The 23,442-nt window shown below is 42.7% G+C and overlaps 1 protein-coding gene across 1 annotated transcript in view; it reads left to right on the top strand.

The window, feature by feature from the left end:
* ctnna2 (catenin (cadherin-associated protein), alpha 2) overlaps positions 1-23,442 on the top strand; it is a 677,857-nt gene that overhangs the window by 519,344 nt on the left and 135,071 nt on the right. Inside the window, exon 9 of the mRNA XM_042311972.1 lies at positions 21,771-21,923. Coding sequence (XP_042167906.1) covers positions 21,771-21,923 — 153 coding nt within the window. The remainder of the gene's footprint in view (positions 1-21,770; positions 21,924-23,442) is intronic.

Raw genomic sequence — 23,442 nt, 5'->3', positions numbered from 1 at the left:
AAAGTGGAATACTGTTATTATAACTGTGTGTAGGTGTCTTTTCCATTCATGTATGTGCATGGTTATTCAAATATCTGACTGGACGTTAGTATTCAAATACTTAGGCAAGTATTCAGATTATAGGCCTATTTTGAAAAGATTTTAACACTGATAAGGCTTTTTCTAAATTAAATACAAAATATCCTTGTGACAATGTTACATACCAGGATATACCATGACAATTACATTTATTAATTTAATAAAACAAACTTTTCAATGTAGTTTTATGACGTGCAAATGCGCCCCATAAAAAGATTGGTAGCCTACCGATAGCCTTCACGTGTTTAACTTGTTGTTTATGTTGGCCAGTCAATGTGGCAGAGAGGCTGAATGCTCCCCATATTGTTCTTATTTACTTTTCTCTTTTCTCTTTTACTTTGCTCTTTTGCACACCAGTATTTCTACTTGCACATCATCATCTGCTCATCTATCACTCCAGTGTTAATTTGCTCAACTGTAATTACCTCGCTACTATGGCCTATTTATTGCCTTACCTCCTCACACCATTTGCACACACTGTATGTAGACTTATTTATTTCTATTGTGTTATTGACTGTTTTGTTTATTCCATGTATAACTCTGTATGTGTCGAATTGCTATGCTTTATCTTGGCCAGGCCGCAGTTGTAAACGAGAACTTGCTCTCAACTAGCTTACCTGGTTAAATAAAGGTGAAATAAAAAATAATAATAATACAAAATGTGTAGCAAGTGGAGTGAAAGTTCACTAATGCAATGCAAGAGTTAGTGAAATTAGAAGGAGTAGGCTACAATGAGCAACCAAAAAGGTAGGCTGTTGTTTTATCTGAATGGGTTTGGCCTCAACTAGCCATGCTAGTTATAGCTGGCTAACTTAGCGAGCTAACTAGCTCGCTTTTCTAGGCTACTCCAGTCAAGACATGACCCGTTAACGTTATATGGAATGATAAATAACATTGTGGCTACTACAAGTTAGCTCGTCTTGGCTTTAGCCCGAGTTGCCTTCGCTACACACCCCTTATAACTGCAGTAATAGTGCAACCCCCCGCGCAGCAGGGCTCAGGTTAAAAACCGACATACAAAATAAACACATGTATTTTGAATATCCGGATATCCAACAACAATGTATGTTGCTATTCCGAGAGTGAAACCATTTCAAACCACCATCCTTAGAATGTATGTAAATCACTGCGGCGCAGCAACAAAAGAGTGATGCAGTTAAGACCCAACACCTGTATGTGTAAGAGACAGTACACCCAAACACATATCACAATCACATACGTAGGCCTACAGATAGTCATTTCATTGTCAACCTGTTTCATATTAGTTTCTCTGAGCGCAGAACACAGAAAGTCTAACATATGGTATCTGTGTAATATATACAGAAAATCATTTTGTAGACAGTTGCTTATACAGTATGGCCCTTATGCACACACATACATGCACATGTGTGCATGCTCACACACACACACACACACACACATACGTTAACAAACACTTAGCATCTCAACTTGCCCTCATCACACATGCATAGATAGGACATTTGCCTACTCAAGATTGTGGACATACATTAAATGTTGAGTAAATCAAAGGTGTGTGCAAACAACAGATAAAGCAACAGGTAAAAAATGACATCTTGACCGGCTGTTTGCTTTTCACCGAGCTCAGCGTTAATCACGAGGACCGAGGATTTTCCGGAGATGTAAATCAATTGCCACCAGCCAATCCCACATGTCGACCACCACAATGTGCCACTCAGTTCCGCTAGACAATGAGCCTGTCCCAAATGGCACCCTATTCCCTACATATTGCGCTACTTTTGACCAGGGCCCATAGGCAATAGTCTGCCATTTGGGATGCATGCAAGCACTCGCTGCAGGGGCCTAGTAATGTAATTAGAAAATGACTTTTAAAATCCTGTGAACACCTCGGCGCGGGGTTGTAAATATCGCAGCGGCTGCGACACGGTTTACATCGGCCACTCAATCGTACATCACACCCCCTCGTTTTACTTCACTCTCTCTCTCTCTTCCTTGTTCAATTTTTTGCCCCGCCTCCCCCTGTACCAAGTGTGCGCCCCGTCCTTGGGTGTGCTTTTGTGGCCTTGTTACTCCACCAATATTGGGAGAGCAGTAAACTCTCTCCGACACGTGTATTATAATTATAGATGTTAGACCCCCCCACACCACCCATCACACACACACACACACACACACACACACACACACACACACACACACACAAAGAAGAGGACTGTTTACAGATTTGCAAGGCCATGCACTTTTTAATCCTTTTTAGACATTTATTTCATTATCTATCGCGGTATTAAACCGAGGCGAGATGTTTATTGCGTGACTCCTCACGTTTTATGGTACAGTAAAGTGGTTTTAAAGGAAATGAAAAGTGTTTAATAGTCCTGATTTACTCGCGCGAGGGAGTCTGCCGCAATTTCATTTTTCCACCCGGTAATTCTGAACCATCACTTCTAATTCATTCAGGCACAACTCTCAACAACTCTGAAATGGTCCCAGTGTTACAAGGCTGATCGCACCTAGTGTCAACGTGCTGGGCAAGAATATACTGATCCCCTATCAGACCTGGCCTCACCAGAGTTTGAATCGAAACTCTAAACATTACAGAGAGAAGATGAACATTCAGTGTCTTATTAGCCTTTGACTTGGGGATCTGAAAGATATAAGAGACTTATAACAAATCAATCAATCAATTTACAGTAAAAAAACAGTGTCCTACTTTAAACGAACTACAATGTATAAAGGCTTTATAGTGCATATATGCAGCATTCACATACACTACTCAAATCATCCATAAGATGATTTCTCACTCTATAAAGGAGAATTGTAGTATTGAAGTTGATCTAATGACCATAAACAATAATTGTCCATGACATTCCAATAAACTGAGACTTTATATGCAGCAGTGCCAAAACACATGTTGTGTAATAGTGGAAGCATCCCAAATGGCAACCTATTCACTTTTTAGTGCCCTTTTTATTTTGACCAGGGCTCATAGGACTTAGTGCACTATATAGGTACTATAGTGCCATTTGGGATAGACACATATTTTTTTCCCCCTCGTGTTTTCTTTCTTATTCTGCTCCACTTGGATTCTTCGTCTGTTACACAAGTACCCTCACTTCCCCTCCAATATTTTTCTTCTCCTTGACAGTATGTGTGTCTGTCAGAGTTCTGGGAAAACGACTCATTGCCCCAGTTAATCAGAGATGCGTCATCAAATGTCATTGGGTTTGTAAATTAGATTGAATGATGGTGATGTTGATGAGACATCCATGCGTGGTGAATGCCTACTCTTTGGTTGTGTCTCAAATGGCCCCATATGCACTATATAGTGCACTACTTTTGACCAGAGTGCTATGGGCCGCTACTATGTCGGGAATAGGGCGCCATTTGGGACACAGCGCATGTCTGTTTGCAGAGACTTGGGGGATGAGTCGCTCTGGTTAATTACAACACATAAGGAAGTCTGGTCCTAATTATTCACAAATTATTGGATTATTATTAAAAACAAGGCGGCTGTCCGTCTTGGCTGCTGCGTGAAACATAAACGTCTAGTGCGCTCAGAGTATCTCTCTCTCTCTCACATACACATGCAGACTGACTCCATACACACACACACACACACACACACACACTTCATATCTAACATCTATCTGTTGGCGACTACTTCCTACCTCTGTGAGAGAAATATGGCAGAAATATGGCGTTGTGCTCGTTCCAGAATTCTTTGACCCATCCACTTGTATTGATTAAATTTTAATTGACTTTACCTTTAATTTGACCTTTAAATGTGGAAGCAATGAAGGGATGCTGTCGACGATAGGTGTTAATTTATGTAGCGTAAGATACCATTTGTATGTACAGATGAATGAACTTCCATTGGACATCAAAGCAGACTTAGTTTTACCTACCTAGCTACAGTACATGTCAGTTAGATAACATGTGAAATTAGATTGTGATAAGTCCGTAAAGGACATCTCTTGGTATAAAGTATCTTTGAATGAGACAATGAGAGACGTTGATCACCATGAAATGATTAATCTCGCTAGTAGAGAAGTGATAGATGTCTGCATTTTCCTCTTTGTCCTTTTAATTGACCAAGAAATAGTACATTTTCTCATCGAGAAAATTGCATTCGCCGCAATTACTGCAGCTTTTAAATCCGAATCCTTTTATCATTTAACTCTGTACAGCCCCACACGCACACCAAATAAGACACGCCCACCCCACCCCTGTTCCATTCATACGTCTCTTAGTGGCATTGCTCTTAACCCCTTTGGCTCCACCCGCTTTGCCTTCTGTTGAGCGGGACAGGTCACCCAGCCTGCAAGGTGGTTCTGCATAAAGTTAATAGGGTATTAGCAGGTCAGAATGAATATGCAGTGCCCTGCCCGCTTTATGCTATCCTAAACGCCACTAGAGAGAGACTGCCTGGCCATTGTTCTTGTGTACAGGTTAATGCTTTTACTGTTTGCTACAGTAAGAGACTGAGGCTGAGAGTAGCACAGGCGAGGAAAATGACTAAAGTTTGACTTTGAAGGATAAAGGATGCATCCCAAATGGCTCGCTATCCACTATATAGTGCACTACTTTTGAACACGGCACAATGGGGAATAGGGTGCCACTTAATACGGAACCTATGTTAACTTTCTTTATCTTAATTTTCTTGAATATGTAAAGTATGTATGTATGTAGTTATTTGGTGTATTTGGATATTCAATGTATGGTAGCTCTAACCCAAACCTAATTAATACCAGCATGTCACCTTTGCAACTACAGAACTGAACTGTAGATCACCTTAACTCCACACACAAAGACGAATGCAAAGCTCTCCCTTGCCCTCCATTTGGCAAATATGACCACTATCCGCCTGATTCCTGCTTACAAGCAAAAACTCAAACAGGAAGTGCCAGTGACACGTTCAATTCGAAAGTGGTCTGATGTAACTGATGCTAAGCTACAGTACTGCTTTGCTAGCACAGACTGGAATATGTTCTGAGATTCAAACGATGGCTTTGAGTAGTTTACCACATCAATCACCGGCGTCATTAATAAGTGCATTGATAACGTTGTTCCCACAGTGTACGTACATATCCCAACCAGAAGCCATGGATTACAGGCAACATCTGTGCTAAGATAAAGAGAAGTTACACGTTGTTCGTAACTTGTTTTGTACATAATGTTGCTGCTACCGTCTCTTATGACCGAAAAGAGCTTCTGGACATCAGACCTGCGATTGCTCACCTCAAACTGGATGAAGAGGTATTCTTCAATGAGTCAGACAGGAGGGATATAATACAGACCCCCGACCAGGCCCAGATGCCCATTATTCGCTGGAGAAGGAAACGCAGATTTTGCAGAAAGGGATCAGGATGACTTGTGAGGATCAGGTAACGAGTGGCTAATCTGCCCATGCCTTCCACCCAGCTAGCTAACGTTTAATCACTGGAAAATAAATGGGACGAACTGAAAGCACGTTTATCCTGCCAACGGGATTTTAAAGCTGTAATATCTTATGTTTCACCGAGTCGTGGCTGAACGACGACCTTAAGAACATACAGGTGGCGGGTTATACATCCTTTCGGCAGGACAGAACAGCAGCCTCTGGTAAGACATGGGGCAGAAGCCTATGCATCTATTTAAACAACAGCTGGTGCACGAGTCTCAAGGTTTTGCTCGCTTGAAGTAGAGTATCTCATGATAAGCTGTAGACCACACTATCTACCTAGAGAGTTTTCATCTGTATTCTTCATAGCTGTCTACATCCCACCACAGACCAATGCTGGCACTAAAACCACACTCAATGAGCTGTATACCGCCATCAGCAAACAGGAAAATGCTCATCCAGAGGCGGCGCTTCTAGTGGCCCAGGACTTTAATGCAGGGAAACTTAAATCAGTTTTACCTAATTTCTATCAGCATGTTAAATGTGCAACCAGAGGAAAAAATTCTAGACCACCTTTACTCCACACACAGAGATGTTTACGAAGCTTTCCCTCAACCTCCGTTTGGCAAATCTGACCATATTCTATCTTTATGATTCCTGTGTACAAGTAAAATTAAAGTAGGAAGCACCACTGACTCAGTATATAAAAAGTGGTCAGCTGAAGTAGATAAACTCCAGGACTGTTTTGTTAGCAAATACTGGAATATGTTCTGGGATTCTTCCGATGGCATTGAGGAGTACACCACATCAGTCACTGACTTTATCAATAAGTGCATCGAGGACATTGTCCCCACATTGGCTCTACGTACATACCCCAACCAGAAGCCATGGATTACAGGCAACATTCACACTGAGCTAAAGGGTAGAGCTGCCCCTTTCAAGGAGCAGGACTCTCACCTGGAAGCTTATAATAAATTGTGCTATGACCCTCAACACGGGGGCCCCTCTGGCGTGTGTGCTTAACTTCCTCCTGTAGTCCCTGTTCACCCACTACTTTGTGGCATTGCACGACTCCAACACCATCTTTAAGTTTGCCGACGACATAACAGCGGTAGGTATGATCACTGACGACGATGAGACAGCCTATATGGAGGAGGTCAGAGACCTGGCAGTGTGGTGCCAGGAAAACAACCTCTCCCTGAATATCAGTAAGACAAAGAAGCTGATCGTGGTCTTCAGAAAACAGAGGGCAGAGCACGGGTCGAGAGCTTCAAGTTCTTCGATGTCCACATCACTAAGGATATGTCATGGTCCTAACACACAAACACAGTTGTGAGACGCCACAACAATGCCCAGGAGGCTGAAAAGATTTGGCATGGGCCCTCAGATCCTCAAAAAGTTTTACATCTGCACCATCGAGAGCATCTTGACTGGCTGCATCACCGTTTGAAATGGCAACTGACACCGCCTGGTATACCAGGTGGTGTCAGAGGAAGGAGCAAAAAATTGTGAAAGACAGACTGTTCTCTCTGCTAGTGCACAGCAAGCGGTACTAATGCACTAAGTCTGGAACCAACAGGACCCTGAACAGCTTCTTCCCCCATGCCATAATACTTCTAAGCAGGGCATTGAAATAGCTAATCAAATGGCTACACAGACTACCTGCATTGACCCTTTTTTGCACTAAAACTCTTGAAATTGACTCTAAGGACACACAATCGACTCTGCCCACACGCTCACGCATACTTAAACTGACACCCCAACACACACACCACACACACACACACACCACATAAACATGCACATACAAGCATGCTGACGTCACACACACTTTTACACTCACCAAATACATTGCTGCTACTGTCTATTATCTATCCTGTTGCCTAGTCACTTTACTCCTACCTATATGTACATACAGTTGAAATCGGGAGTTTACATACACCTTAGCCAAATACATTTAAACTTAGTTTTTCACAATTCCTGACATTTAATCCTAGTAAAAATGCCCTGTCTTAGGTCAGAATAATAGTAGAGAGAATGATTTATTTCAGCTTTTATTTCTTTCATCACATTCCCAGTGGGTCAGAAGTTTACATACACTCAATTTGTATTTGATATCATTGCCTTTGAATTGTTTAACTTGAGTTAAACGTTTCGGGTAGCCTTCCGCAAGTTTCCCACAATAAGTTGGGTGAATTTTGGCCTATTCCTCCTGGCAGAGCTGGTGTAACTGAGTCAGGTTTGTAGGCCTCCTTGCTCGCACACGCTTTTTCAGTTCTGCCCACAAATGTTCTATAGGATTTAGGTCAGGGCTTTTTTCATTGACTTTGTTGTTCTTAAGCCAGTTTTATTGACTCCAACCTAAGTGTACAATATGTAAACTTCCAATTTCAACTGTAGCTACCTCAATTACCTTGTACCCATGCACATCGACTTGGTACTGGTACTCCCTGTATATATAGCCATGGTATTTTTACTCCAGCCCATCTGGCATATGCTGAATTGCCCTATAGCCAGTCCCTTTCTGTGACTAGCAATAATGCCACGGTACTGCCAGCAGCTGGTTTAAGGCCAAAGGGATGAAACAAAGTGAGAGACAATGTGGGCGAAACAGAACAAAAGAGAGGGGTGGAGAGAGAGGCTGAATATGAAACTGTAAAAATAGCGTCCCAGCTGTTCCAAAAGTTGATGAATAGTCCTAATTGGGGAAAGAGAAGGGCTGATTGTGCACTGAGCTAATATCCTCAAATGTCTCGCCTCGCCGAAATGACTATTCCCCTGATAGCCAGCTACCGCTACAGGTTGCGTCCCCATTTACAGCCTATTCTCTATATAGTGCCCTACCTTGGACCAGGGCCTGTAGGGCTCTGGTCAAAAGTAGTGCACTAATAATGGAAAAGGGTGCCTAGAGACGTGCCATGTGTTCCTAGCCTTGTCATCCTGTTTGTTATGAATGCCTGTTGTCAAGTGACTTCTTCACCGGGGCTCGCTCCCGATCTTGACTGATGGCTGATCGCAGGGCTCCCCCGTGGCGGCAGCGCAACAAATGCTACAGTACCCGTTCATTATAATGGTTATATCCTGGATTAATTCTGCTGTTTGTTTATAGTGCATGGAAATTGGAATCAGAGGAACAGCTGTTTCGTATCAAGACAGATGGCTCGTTGATTAGCCATACGAGAGATGCTGTCGTCTATAAACTAAAGGTGTATGTGTTATTTTTTCCTATACATTCTACAGTAGATCAATGTATGTGTTGATCGTTGCATTCTATCGCCTGGTAACAAGCACAAAATGATTTAGGTTGGTATCAGTTATTCTGTTAGTGTTTCACTTCCGACAGATAACAATGAGCACAAAAAGACAATTCAAGTCGAATATATATATAGTAAAGCTGTTTAACTTACAAATGCTTCCGTGGTGACAAGTCACAGTATCTAGTTGACTGACAATGACAATGGCTCCCACACTGCTGTCAGCGTGACAGGTATGGTGTCAAACGGTCAGTCGTTAACGCTGTCAGCAGTCGTTTTGCCCTCCACTGACTCTCTCCCCGCCACTCGCTTGGGCTCCATCGCCGCCTGATAACCCTGTGGCGTTGCTTCTACGGGCGGCGTTCTTGAGGCCTGACCACGGGGACCCGGGCCTGCCACCAGAAATGACTGATAAGAGAGGGAAGGAGGAGGGTGGCTGATAGACTAGCTCACAACACTCTTAAAGGCCCAATGCAGCTTTTTTTAATATAAATATCAAATCATTTCTGGGTAACAGTTTTGTACACCACATCACCAAAAGTATGTGGACACCCCTTCAAATTAGTGGATTAAGCTATTTTAGCCACACCCATTGCTGACAGGTGTATAACATCGAGCACACAGCCATGCGATCTCCAATCTACATTTTCAGTAAATTGGCCTTACTGAAGTGCTTAGTGACTTTCAACGTGGCATGACAATAAGATGACACCTTTCCCAACAAGTCAGTTCGTCAAATTTCTGCCCTGATAGAGCTGCCCTGGTCAAATGTGACGTGGAAACGTCTAGGAACGACAATGGCTCAGCCGCGAAGTGGTAGGCCACACAAGCTGACATAACGGGACCGCTGAGTGCTGAAGCGCGCAACACTCACTACCGAATTCCAAACGGCCTCTGGAAGCAACCTCAGCACAATCGCTGTTCAGTGTGTCCTTCGTGCAATGGGTTTCCATTGCCGAGTAGCCGCACACAATCCTAAAATCAACATGCGCAATGCCAAGCGTTGGCTGGAGTGGTGTAAAGCTCACTGCCAATGAACTCTGGAGCAGTGGAAACACGTTCTCTGGAGTGATGAATCACTCTTCACCAGCAGGCAGTCCGATGGATGAATCTAGGTTTGACCTGCACAGAGCTCTGACCTCAACCCCATCGAACACCTTTGGGATGAATTGGAACGCCTACTGCGAGCCAGGCCTAATCTCACAACATCCGTTCCCTACCTCACTAATACTCTTGTGGCTGAATGGAAGCAATTGCCCAGAGCAATGTTCCAACATCTAGTGGAAAGCTTTCCCAGAAGAGTTGAAGCTGTAGCAAAGGGGGGACCAACTCCATATTAGTACCCATGATTTTGGAATGAGATGTTCGACGAGCAGGTGTTCACATACTTTTGGTCATGTAGTGTACCTTACTGTTATAGATTTTCATTAAAATGGCTAAAATAGCTTTTTAGCAAAAAAATATTTATCAAGACTGTCTGGGAGTGGTCTGAGTGGGAAGGGGAAAACTGAAAATGAGCTATTATTGGCATAGAGGTTTGGAAGTCTCCTTTTATTGGTCTGTTATCCAGTTTACCGCATGGTGATGTCAGCACAGAAAGCCGAAACTCCCACGCAAACCTGCTGTGTAGATTGTATTTTCAACTAGCAACTATTAGGAAATAACACTGATCACATTTGTTCACACTTTTACAGTGTTAGTTTCATCAGCTGTTGTACAATAGGATATAAAACACAGGCAAAAACAACATTTTGATTGCACTGGGCCTTTAATGTCAGCACTCATTATGGACCGCTGGAAAAATCCATCTCCAGCCATCATCTACTGTCCTGTACCTTGCTGGTCCACATGCTGTATGTATTATCAGCCATGCGGCTCCTATCTAGTCTACATCAGCTGCGCCCAAGCCATTAGCAGATATGGTGTTATTACAGATCCTGCATACATGTTTGGGTGAATAGAACTATTGGTGAGTTCAGGCACAGTGTAGGTGCCGTAGTAACTAGCCAGTGGGGCAATTTGCCATAAAAAAAACCTTTCTGGAAAGACTGCACAGGCAGCCACATTCCAAACCAAGGCTTTCCAGTTTCCTCATTGGGTGGTTATCCTCAAGCCCACTCATATTGCCACACTTGTTGCTTGGGCTGTTTCTCCTCTCTATTTTTACTAATTATTTGCCACTGGTCTTACAAAGAGCTAAAATGACATGTGTATGCTGATGATTGCACACTCTACAAATCAGCACCTACAGCCAGTGAGCTCACTGAGACTCATAGCAAGGGGTTTACAGTCAGTGTCAGAATGGGTCATTAACAATAAACTAGTCTTCAATACACATCTAAAAAAACAAAAGGATCGGATTTGGTTCAAAGCATCTTAGACCTACAGGAAACCTCAACGGGAGATGTGCATAAATGACAATTGAACAAGTTAAACTCCCAGGAGTAACGTTTCGTAGCCCGTTATCATGATCAAGTCATATTGACAAAGTTGTTGTGAAGATGGGGTGAGGTATGTCTCTTATAAAAAAAAATATATGTTCTATGTTCTGCGTTTTTGACAACAAAGATCAACTGTGCTAGTTGTTCAGGCTGTGATCTTGTTCCGTCTTGATTACTGTCCGCTAGTATGGTCAGGTGCAGCAAAGAAAGACATAGCCAAGCTGCAGCTGACTAAAAACAAAGCAGCGCGCGCCTTGCCTGCACACGCGGAACTAACATCAACAACATGCATGGTAGGCATTCTTGGTTCAGGACAAATGGACTACTTCTCTTCTAGTCTTTTAAAGAAACATTTATGTGTCGAAAAGTCCTAATCATTTGTATAATATATTTGCAGACAGACATACATAACCCGCCAGACACGCTGCTATGGGTTTCTTCACGGTACTCAAACCAGAAACAGACTTCATGTGTTGTTCAGTTACTGTGTGTGTAGAGCCATGTCATCATGGGACGCTCTTCCACCAGGTCCCTTCCTCTCAGGAATGATGTATGCTTATTCAGAGACATATCCCTGTAATGCTTAGAGAAGATCTCATGTCAAGTGTTATTGAAGTGTTGTGGTTGCAGGTTCACCTGGCACATCTAAAGCCTTTTCTTTTGGGGGTGTTGCTATAGACCAGCTAGTGCTAACAGTCAGTATCTAAATAATGTGTGTGAAATGCTTGATGGTGTACGTGATGTAAACAGAGAGGTCTACTTTCTTGGGGACCTGAATAAATACTGTTTTTTATCCAAATGTCTGCTGAAGAGGAAGCTTCTCACTGCAACCAGTGCCTGTAATCTGGTTCAGGTTATTATTCAACCTACAAGGGTGTTTACAAACACTACATGAACAGGATCATCCACATGTATTGATAACATTCTTACTGATAATATAGAACTATAGTTGCTATATCCAGGAAAGCCAAAGTTCCAAAAGCTGGGCCTAAAATAGTGTATAAGAGTTTTCCACAACAATATAAAGGATTTTGATGTGACTCTTATGTGGATGATGTTAAAAATATGTGTTGGTCTGACATGATTAATAAGGAGCATGCAGATGCTGCAATTGGTGAATTTCTGAAATTGCTTCTTCCAATTATTGATAAACGTGCACCTGTTAAGAAATTGACTGTTACAACTGTTAAGTCTCCATGGATTGATGAGGAATTGAAAAACTGTATGGTTGAAAGAGATGGGGCAAAAGGAGTAGCAGTAAGTCTGGCTGCACATCTGACTGGCTGACTTACTGCAAATCGAGAAACTATGTGAGAAACTAACTGAACAAAAACAAGAATAAACTGTATTAGGAATTATTATTATTATTAGATTAATGATATAATCATGATATCAATGAGTAGTTAGAAAAGAAAGAAAGACAAATTCAATTCCATCTTTCATTGATTCTGATGGCTTATTCATCACCAAACATTTGATGTCGCCAATTATTTTAATGGTTACGTCATTGGCAATGTGAGCCATCGTAGTCATGCATAAAAAACAAATAATGAAAGAAATGCATCGAAAGGTTGAATTTTGTCAAGTTAGTGTGGGAGAGGTGGAAAAATGATTGTTATCGATCAATAATGACACACCTCTTGGCATTGACAACTTAGATGGAAAGATACTGAGGATGGTAGCTGACTATATGTATCATATATTTAATCTGAGCCTAAAGGAAAGTGTTTGTCCTGGATGGAAGCCAAAGTCATTCCCCTACCCAAGAGTGGTAAAGAGGCCTTTACTGGTTCTAACAGCAGACCTATCAGCTTGTTCCCCAGCTCTTAGCAAACTGTTGAACAAAATTACATTTGACCAAATACAATACCATTTTTCTAATTAATTAACAACAAACTTTTAGCATGCTTATAGAGAAGGGCATTCAACATGATTGGTTGAAAGAAATTCATAATAGGAAGATTGGGGAGCTTCTTTTTGTTAGATTTCAATGCAGCCTTTGATATTATTAACCATAACATGCTGTTGAGAAAATGTATGTGTTATGGATTTTCAACCTCTGCCTTATTGTGAATTGCCATATTGTGGATTCAGAGCTATCTATCTAATATAACTCAGAGGATTTTCTTTAATGGAAGCTTCTCTAATGTCAAACATGTAAAGTGTAGCACACCGCAGGGCAGCTCCTCAGGCCCTCTACTCTTTTCTATTTTTACTAATGACCCGCTACTGGCATTAAGCAAAACATGTGTATCCATGTATGCTGATGATTCAACCATACACTCGTCAGCAACCACATCTAATGAAGTCACTGAACCCTTAACAAAACTTTGCAGTCAGTTTTGGAATGGGTGGCCAATAATAAACTGGTCCTGAACAACTGTAAAACTAAGAGTATCGTATTTGGTACAAATCATTCCCTACGTTCTTGAACATGTTGAGGAGACTAAATTACTTTGCTTTACCTTAGATTCTAAACTGTCATGGTCAAAACATATAGATTCAATGGTTGTAAATATGGGGAGAGGTCTGTCCATAATGCTCTGCTTTTTTGACACCACACTCCACAAAGCAAGTCCTGCAGGCTCTAGTTTTATCTTATCTTGATTATTGTTCAGTCATATTGTCAAGTGCTGCAAAGAAAGACCTAGTTAAGCTGCAGCTGGCCCAGAACAGAGTATCATGTCTTGCTCTTCATTGTAATCAGAGGGCTGATAGAAATACTATGCATACCAGTCTCTCTTTGTTAAGAGTTGAGGAGAGACTGACAACATCACCTCTTGTTTTTATGAGAAACTTAAAAAAAAAATCAAAATGGTTTGAATAGCCACTTACACACAACACTGACACATAAACCTTACCCCACCAGACTTGCTACCAGGGGTCTTTTCACAGTCCCCAGGACCAGAACAAATTCAAGGAAACATACAGTATTTTACAGATTAGTATACAAAGTATTATACAGCCATTAGCGCATGGAACTACCTTTCATCTCATATAGCGCAAGTGAACAGCATACCTGGTTTAAAAACAAATAAAGCAACACCTCACGGCACAACGCCTCTCCCCCTTGAGATCGAGTTGTTGTGTGTATGTACTGACATTTATGTTCAACCGATAGATGCACACACACGCACACTACATGTTTATGTTTTTAAATGTATGTAAAAAACAAAATCTCTGATTATTTATTGTTTTTGTTATGTGTCAGATCCAGGTAAGACTAGCTGTCATCGCTGGCGGCGGCTAGTGGGAATCGTAATAAATCAAATAAAACACAAATCCTCCTCTTCTCTCGTTTCTCATCCCCCCCCTCCCCTCGTCCTCTCCTCCTACCGCAGTTCCCTGATATCAAATATGAGCACTATTACTTAATTTTCATTTGCACAGGCTGTTTTGTCTCTCTCTGTGGCGCCCCGGACGTTTATCCATATGATTGCTCCTGACATTTTAATAAGAAACTTTCTGCCACTGACCCCCTCGGCACACACACACACACACGCGCATGCGCGCACACACACACACACACACGCACACACCCGCACACACCCGCACGCACGCACACACACACACACACACACACACACACACACACACACACACACACACACACACACACACACACTCAGCTCCTGCCATCTGCACTGAATCACAAGTGAGACCGGGAACGGGGAATACGACTCCAAACCACCCCGCCAATGTTTTCCATTTCATAATTGGATTCTCTATTTTCTTCCTTATAATTGCATATTTGTTTTTAGCTTTTTTGATGTACTTTATTTCTCTTGTCGTAAACAAACGGGGAACAGAGGTAGGGTTGGGGGGGACAAGGGGGTGGAGGTGGGGGGGGTAAAGTAAATCATCGCCAATGTAAAAATCTGCATTCCTCGCCCCGACCTCTTACATAACACTGATGAGTCAAACATTCTGCATCGCATTGAAGAGACACACACACACACACACACACACACACACACACACATAGGGGATCTTTGCGACAGTTCTCTCCATCAGACATCTCCTTTGTTGTGTCAGAGCAGGTGTCTAATTCAGAAAACAAACACAGTTTCTCTCCACCATTAAAAAAGGAAATGTGTAAAGCAAACGCTAATCTCCATCTTTGAAGATCACACGGCCCTCTGCTTATCTGCAAACAGCCCAACGGATATTCATCTCTCCCAGGTTTTTTGGTTAACTAAATATGCCGTCCAAATGATTTCACAGCATTCCTGTCAATGCTTTTATCCGGCGTTAGAGTTAGGTGTGAATCGCAGCAGGTTCAACTGGGCTTCTAACTCGATGTGTGGATGACAAGATAGAAGAGAGGTAGAGGATTAGACAGAGAAGAAGGGGAGAGAACAGGTATTTCATAATACGGCAAACTTTTTGGGAGACGCTCAAAGCAATTTGAGCTAAAGCACTCATTCTCTCTTTTTGTTGTTTCCAATTTTCCACTCGCTGTTTTCGTAGTCTGAGCAGGAGAAATCACAGGCACACTCCACTCTTTCTTCCGTTCCAATTTACCAGCAAAATGACACGACTCGAGCTCAGATTCCATCTACTACACAATAGACATCACAGTATTCAAGGGAAGGCAGACTGGAGTCACTGCAATTGTGTTTTATCAGTATCACCCATTTCGTATGATGATGTGACATCAGGACATAGGTCAAAAGGTGGCTAATGGACCAATAACCTTTTCACAATACTAAACTGCGTCCGAGATACCATAGTTGATGCTGGAAAAGACCACATGAAAAATAAAATATATCCGAGCCAGAACGGTACGGTTCAGTTTAGGTCGGCACGACAGTGTGATAGAGTCTGCGTAGTCTGGCATTTATACCGACATAACTTCCAACGCCAACTCATGTCTACGGCGATACCATGCGACCACGCGATGTATGATACCAGGCATGATATATTACTTGAATTATCCAAATGTACAATGATATACAGTGTACCATCATTTTGGCAATCACACGAGTAGAGTAGAAGTAGTACTAGAGTAGTAGAGTAGTAGTGGAGTAGTAGTGCAGTTGCAGTGACTCCTCCAAATAACTTACAGGAAGAGGGTTGGGTCGGAAGAGAGTGCAGAGGAGGAGAGAGAGAGAGAGAGAGAGAGAGAGAGAGAGAGAGAGAGAGAGATGGGGGAGAGGGAGAAAGAGACATTCAGTCATTTTGGTAGTTAACGCGTAAGCTATTGTAACTTGGGTCATTTATACTTGAATAACGTTAGAAGATATTTGAATATATGGATCCGTGTCCATATTGTCTATGAGTTTCTCGTGGATAGACAACATGGTTCAAGAGAAAATAGCTTAGTAATGGGAAAAAACATGTAATCAGCAATGCCATTATTTTCAATTAACTCTGCAACTTTTGCAATTATTGACTTTTTTTCACAACAGCCACAAGTTTGGTGCCAAAACATTAAAGACACAATGACATAGTAAAATAAATAAAAGTGGAAGCCCTTATATTAAACACCAATGCAGTTCACTAAGTTGATTGTTTATATTTAGGATAATGTTTTACAGCTTTGTCATTCTATTTAATGTTTTTTTTTTTTTACATGTGATGAGGCCACACGGAGGACCAGAGATAATTACAGACACCTGTGATAATCTGTAGTACCCAAAAAGGCCACTAGTTGGAATACATTCCCCTCAAAACTAGAAAGTTACCAAAATTCTGGTAGTTTACTGGTAAACCTTGAAAGTTACTAGTAATATGCCCTGACTTTGTAACCCTACATAGAACAAGATGAGAGAGAGAGAGAGAGAGAGAGAGAGAGAGAGAGAGAGATGGCTGAGAGATTTAAGTGGGAGTCCTGTGGGGTTTGGGCATTGGGAATGCTGATGGTGCAGAGAGGAGAGAAGGACTGAGTGCTACTGTATCATCCCTTCTTCTTTCAGTCTCAGTCTAACACCTCGACGTCACTTTTAGGCATTGCTCAATACTATTTCATCTAACATGTACTTATTAACATGAATATTATAACATCAAGTGGTGGTTTCCTGGACACAGATTCAGTCTAACCCTGAACAAATGTTCAATGTATGTTCTCCATTTTCTGTCCAGAGTTAGGCTTAGTCTGTGTCTAGGACACTGCCCCTATGTATACAAATATATATGGCAGAGTGTATTCCAACATGATCTATATATTTTGTATGGTTTATATACAGATAAATTATTAAATATATTCGATCAGACTCAAGGCTATAGCACACTGACAATGGGAAAAGTCCTATTAACAAGGAGGCTAAAGTTCATTAAAAGTCATAGATTAGATTATTGGCACAGGGGGAGACGGATCATTAACTAGGAGAGCACTCCCATCTCTCTCCGAATTTCATGCTCAGGTACCCCGCAACCTAAATGAACATGGCACATTGATTGCGATAGGGAAGAAGTCTCGTTCCTACTCTTTTCCTTGAACAAATGGATGTGTTTCATGTGCGGTGTAGAAAAAAGTTTTGCAACGTGCAACCAAATCTGAATTACTCGTGGGACACAAGAACCGCCCCAGGCCAACGCCCACTGACGTTTGATTTTGTCAATCGGGAAAAAAATCTGCTCCCCCAAAAAACGCTATGTCCTGCTCCTTCCCTGACTTTTCCTAAATGTTCACTTGTCCCGAATTTTGAAATCACAAACAGAAAAGTATTTCGAGTCTTTTAACCTGTTTTCTTCGACACCTATTCCTAAAAAAAACCCGAGACAATGTGCTCTGGGAGCTGGTGCGCAGCCAGGCGCTAAAGCGTCTCTCTCTCTCTCTCTCTCTCTCTCTCTCTCTCTCTCTCTCTCTCTCTCTCTCTCTCTCTCTCTCTCTCTCTCTCTCTCTCTCTCTCTCTCTCTCTCTCTCTCTCTCTCTCTCTCTCTCTCTCTCTCTCTCTCTCTCTCTCTCTCTCTCTCTCTCTCTCTCCTCACTCACTGAATGAATGACAAATGAAAGGAACGGATGACAATCGTGCACCTTACTTCACAACTGAATTTAAACGAGGCCTAACTGAATGATAAGGAGGGTGAAGCGGTTGATGTAAAATGAGAAAGACAATAGGGTAATGATGAGTTTGTGTTATGCCCATTTATCAGCAGCAAATCATTTGACCACGCGCCTCGGGGGTTGACACCATTCTGTTTTTTTAATGTTTTACTTTGTAAAAAGAAGCTGTTATGGGACTGTTAGATTTACTATAACTCTTCCCTTACTAATCCAATGTATTGTAAGGGAAGCGAAAACATGCTACGTGTGGCAGTAGGCATTTAGAATAACGCAAAACATATCCTTGGCTCTATCCAGCGAAGCAAACAATGCCAGCCCGCTGAACGAATGAGAAATGGATGGAATGGACGATAATTGTGCAAAGTTACTTCACGATCAAATTGAAATGAGGCCTTAACTGAATGATGAGGAGGGTGAAGAGGTTGATTTAATGTAGAACGACAATAGTGTAATGAGGAGTTTGTTATGCCTGTTTATCAGCATTGGCAATCATGTTAATAATTGAACCGCGCCTTGCGGGTTAATATCGTTCTCTTTTATGTTTTACTTTGGGAAAAAAAGAAGCTGTTACATCACTGTTTTATTTACCGTAACTCTCTTACTAATGAAAAGAGGACATGCTACAGTATGCCTTTAGAATAATGCGAAACATATACTTGACTCTGTCCAACTTGTGGAGCGGAAAACAATTGATGCCTGCACATCCGGCCCAACGAAGCTGCACCTAAACTATACCTAAACGTATTTCACACGTAATAAGAGTTAGCCTATAGACAAGATTCAATGGACAAGAATCCGATGAGTGACAATGTTGGGCCTATCAGTTGTCAAATTGTACATGAAGAGATGGGTGAAATTTACGGATGCAAGGAAAGGATCATCGCTTTATCAAATCGTCCTTCAGAGTCACATGCAGGTAAAACGTTGTGATTTCTATATAGTATCAGAAAGAGCATATTCTGGAGTTTCTATGACACGCAACCTTTGTCAAATAACTGTCATAGCATCAGAGGTGCATCTCTATTTCCAAATGTCACTTTTTCCAAGAATATCCGTGCTGTCAATGCATTCATCACATGACCACGCGCGCGGCAGCATTGCTCTGGCTGCTAAAGCAAAAATCTGATTATTCTATTTATGTATGCAATTCAGCGTTTACAATAGTTCATGCGCTGGTGCTTTTGTTTAGGAATACAGCAAATCATTTCACCTGTCACCTGGCTGGGTCTATTAATATTATTATGATATTTGTTCACTTCTACTGTCAAACGGAGCTGTAACTGAACTTTATCAATGACTTTAACTCTATTACTAATCGAACCTACAAACAAAGCTGATCAAATGGATTACACGGTAATGTTTTCATTGTAAGGGAAACAAAACTAGGCTATAGGCCTATGTTTTTTCTATGACTTTGTAGAATTATACAAAACACGTCCCTGACTCGACCTGAACAAATAACTATTGTTCTTATTCTTTTTGTTGTTGTTGTTGTTTGTATTGATTTATTTTCCGTCAATATTTCTTCAAGCAATTCACCCTTTTTGTCGTTTCTAAACTATTTACCAAGTATCGGTGCTTATGTTTTGCAGCGCCTTGCGGGTTGATATGCATCTGATCCATATGCTAAAAGGGCCGGAACGTTCTCTAGCGGGTACTTATAGGCTGAAAGGCCAGGTGGTTGTAGTGTTAAAACATCTCCCACCTATTGAACACAGGATTCTGGCTAAAGCTGGGTTGCTTATGTAGGCCTGTCATGTCCTACAGCTCTTGGCCGGCTTGTAGGATGTCTCCCAAATGAATCCCTATTCCCTATGCCATGCACTACTTTTGACCAGGGTCCGTATGACTCTGGCCAATAGTAGTGCAGCAAAATATCAATTTTGGAGGCAGACTCCTAGTCTCCCCTCAAAGAACCAGAGTGATGGATTAAACCTCCACAAGCCATAATTCATCATTACTGTCCCTCCACTGTGGCTTGGCAGTTAAGATTTTAATTGGTCGGTGGAGGGGTGAGTGTGTGTTTCACTGTCTAATGTGTGTGTGTGTGTGTGCGCGCGCTCGTGCGTGTGTGAATGCGCTTGACTGACTGATGATTATTGCTGGTTAGGAGCCAAATGCCCTTGTCAATCACCGGCACCCCCATATCTCCCTCGCTGCCCCTCTAAATCTGTAGTTCTTTAACACCAGGAACGTGGTGCAATAATGTTTTCTTTATAGCCTAATTATGAACGATGGCATCAGAAACTAAAGTGAAGTCCCCACCGCAGTTGCTCATTCATTCAAATGGCTTCAGTCTGATAGTCGTGAAATTAAACTTCACAAGACTAGTCAATTGACTCCTTTGAACCGCTACTCCAAAGACATTTAACTGGATGGGAGTTTGTGTGTGTGTGTGTGTGTGTGTGTGTGTGTGCGTGCATGCATCTGTCCTTCCTTCCGAGTGTGTGTTTTGTGTTTGCGTGCTTGCTTGCCTCCAAGGGTCCATATGCCCAAGTCCTTCTCTTAGTACAATGTCTACTGTCATTGTACTGACTCTATACCCACTCGTCTGTTTCACTGTCCGATATGAAGAGACTGTGAATACCATCAGTGTCCATTTAGCAGGGGAAAAGACTGTGTTCCTTGCCAGTTTGGCAAAACGATTCCATAAACAAATATATAAGTCGCAAAGTGCTGCCTTCGTAAAAGGTCTCATGGGTAAAATAACACCTCGCGGGCAGCCATTTTACTATTTTACGACCCCCTGCTGCTGCTGATCCTCTCTTTCTGTTTGCTCATCTCCCCCTCTCTCTGTCTCTCTCCCCTCGCTCTCTCTCTGACTCTCTGTCTCTCTCTCTGTCTCTCTGTCTCTGTCTCTCTCCCTCGCTCTCTCTCTGTCCCTCTGTCTCTCTGTCTCTCTCCCCTCTCTCTCTGTCTGTCTCTCCCCTGTCCTCTGTCTCTCTCCCCTCGCTCTGTCTCTCTGTCCCTCTGTCTCTGTCCCTCCCCTCGCTCTCTCTCTGTCTCTCTGTCTCTCTGTCCCTCTGTCTCTTCCCTCGCTCTCCTCTGTCTCTCTGTCCCTCTCCCCTCTCTGTCTGTCCCTCTGTCTCTCTGTCCCTTTCCCCCCTCGCTCTCTGTCCCTGTCTCTCCCCTGTCTCTCCCCTCCCCTCTCCCTCTTCCCCTCCCACCTCTGTCTCTCTGTCCTCTCTCCCTCTGTCTGTCTCTCTCCCCTGTCTCTCTGTCTCTCCTCTCTGTCCCTCTGTCTCTCTCCCTCGCTCTCTCTCTGTCCCTCTTCCGCTCTCTCTCTGTCTCTCTGTCCTCTCTGTCTCTCTGTCCTGTCCCTCTCCCCTCGCTCTCTGTCTGTCCCTCTCTCGCTCTCTGTCTCTCTGTCCCTCTTCCTCCTCTCTCTCTGTCTCTCTGTCCCTCTCTGTCTGTCCTCTCCCTCTGTCTCTCTCTTTTCTCTCTCCTCTCTGTCCCTCTCCCTCTCTCCCTCTTCCCCTCCCACCTCTCCCCCCCGCTCTCTCTCTCTCTCTCTCCCTCTCTCTGCCCCGCTCTCAATTCAATGATAAATATGTTATACTTCACTGTCATGGAAAGTTAAAACACTTAGTAAACACGAGGTTATGCACACTCTGTCCCTCTCTCTCCAGTTGAGGAAGGCGGTGATGGACCACATCTCCGACTCGTTCCTGGAGACCAACGTGCCGCTGCTGGTGCTCATCGAGGCGGCCAAGAGTGGCAACGAGAAGGAGGTCAAGGAGTATGCGCAGGTGTTCCGCGAGCACGCCAACAAGCTGGTCGAGGTAAGTCACAATTCCCCCCCTTGTCCCCCCGGTCTTTCTCGCCATGCCACGCACCCAATCTCCCTGCCTTATTTCCCCTTGTACTGCAGAGCCGTGCTGTGCTTATCTGATACACCACATGGACATATAGGATGTCAATACTGCATTCCCAGACGATACAAGAGAGAGAGAGAGAGAGCAGGAAAATGTCAAGGAAGCCTCCGACGAGCTACTGCAGCTCAAAATGCAAAGTGTGTTGGCCGGTAATGCTTGTTAGTCAGAGTTCAAAAGGTCACAGTCAGAAGATAATTCTTATTGGGTTACTAAGTATATGTTACCAGTAGAAAGCCCCACTGTCATGACATTGAATAAGAGAGCTATAAGCAGACGCATGAGGCGCAGTCGTCACATACCTTTTAAGTTTCATTGACAAATTAAGGATAGATATGTAGGATATGGCAGAGGAAGTAGGTGGCGGAATGAGAGTTTGAACCACTGACTGCAGGAACATACTGTACGTGGCCCGGGGTCAGCAGCACTAGACCGGCCCCAGGCACACCTTGATGTAGCCTTGACCTAGTAAGGAACAGACACCTTTGTTTGATGTATGGTCACACCACGCACATCCACGCTACCTTTTTCACATAGACACATATAATTCACACACTCTCTATTATGTCTAGATCAAACAGCTCATGGGTGCTTCCCAAATGTCACCCTATTCCCTATATAGTGCTCTTTATATATATATTTTTTTAACCCTATGGGGACTGGTCAAACGCTGTGCACTATGTAGGGAATAGGGTGCCATTTGGGACAGAACCCCTTTCTGACAGGTAGGCAAAGTGCACTCTGTTCTGGTCTAGTCTCAAAATAGCCAGTTACAAAACAACAGCTAGGCCAGGATACCCAGTCTTGGGGCATCTGATGGGAGGGTGGAGATTGATTCTGAGTCACGGTTGCCTGGCAAGGTTAAAGTAATTCCACTGCCTAAAAATAATAAATCACCCTTTGCTGGCTCTAACAGCCACCCAATCAATTTGCTGCATGTTCTTAGTAAACTGATGGAGAGAATTGTGTTTTACCAAATACAATGGTATTTTTCAGAGAACAAGTTAACTACTGACTTCCAGCCTGCGTATGAGGGGACTCAACTTGTACTGCATTGACTCAGATGACTGATGATTGGTTAAAAGACATGGATAATAAGATGATAGGTGGAGCTGTGTAGTTAGATTTCAGTGCAGCCTTTGATGTTATTGATTATACATTGTTATTGAAGAAATTCACTTGCTGTGGCTTTCCATCACCTGCCATTACATGGTTGGAGAGTTATTCAGCCAATAGAAGCCAGAGATTGTTCTTCATGGATGGATGTTTCTCTAACATCAGATATGAACACTGCGGTGTCCTTCAGGGCAGGTGCCTTGGGCCGTTACTCTTCTCTATTTTGCCACTGGTCTTAGACCAAGCTAGAATGACCATGTGCGCAGATGATTCCACACTCTACATGTCAGCACCCAAAGCCAGTGATTTCTAA

The sequence above is a fragment of the Oncorhynchus tshawytscha genome, linkage group LG34 (assembly GCF_018296145.1).
Source record: "Oncorhynchus tshawytscha isolate Ot180627B linkage group LG34, Otsh_v2.0, whole genome shotgun sequence".
Lineage (NCBI taxonomy): Eukaryota > Metazoa > Chordata > Actinopteri > Salmoniformes > Salmonidae > Oncorhynchus > Oncorhynchus tshawytscha.
The sequence above is the reverse complement of the archived record's forward strand: the minus strand, read 5'-3'. Positions and strand labels throughout refer to the sequence as shown.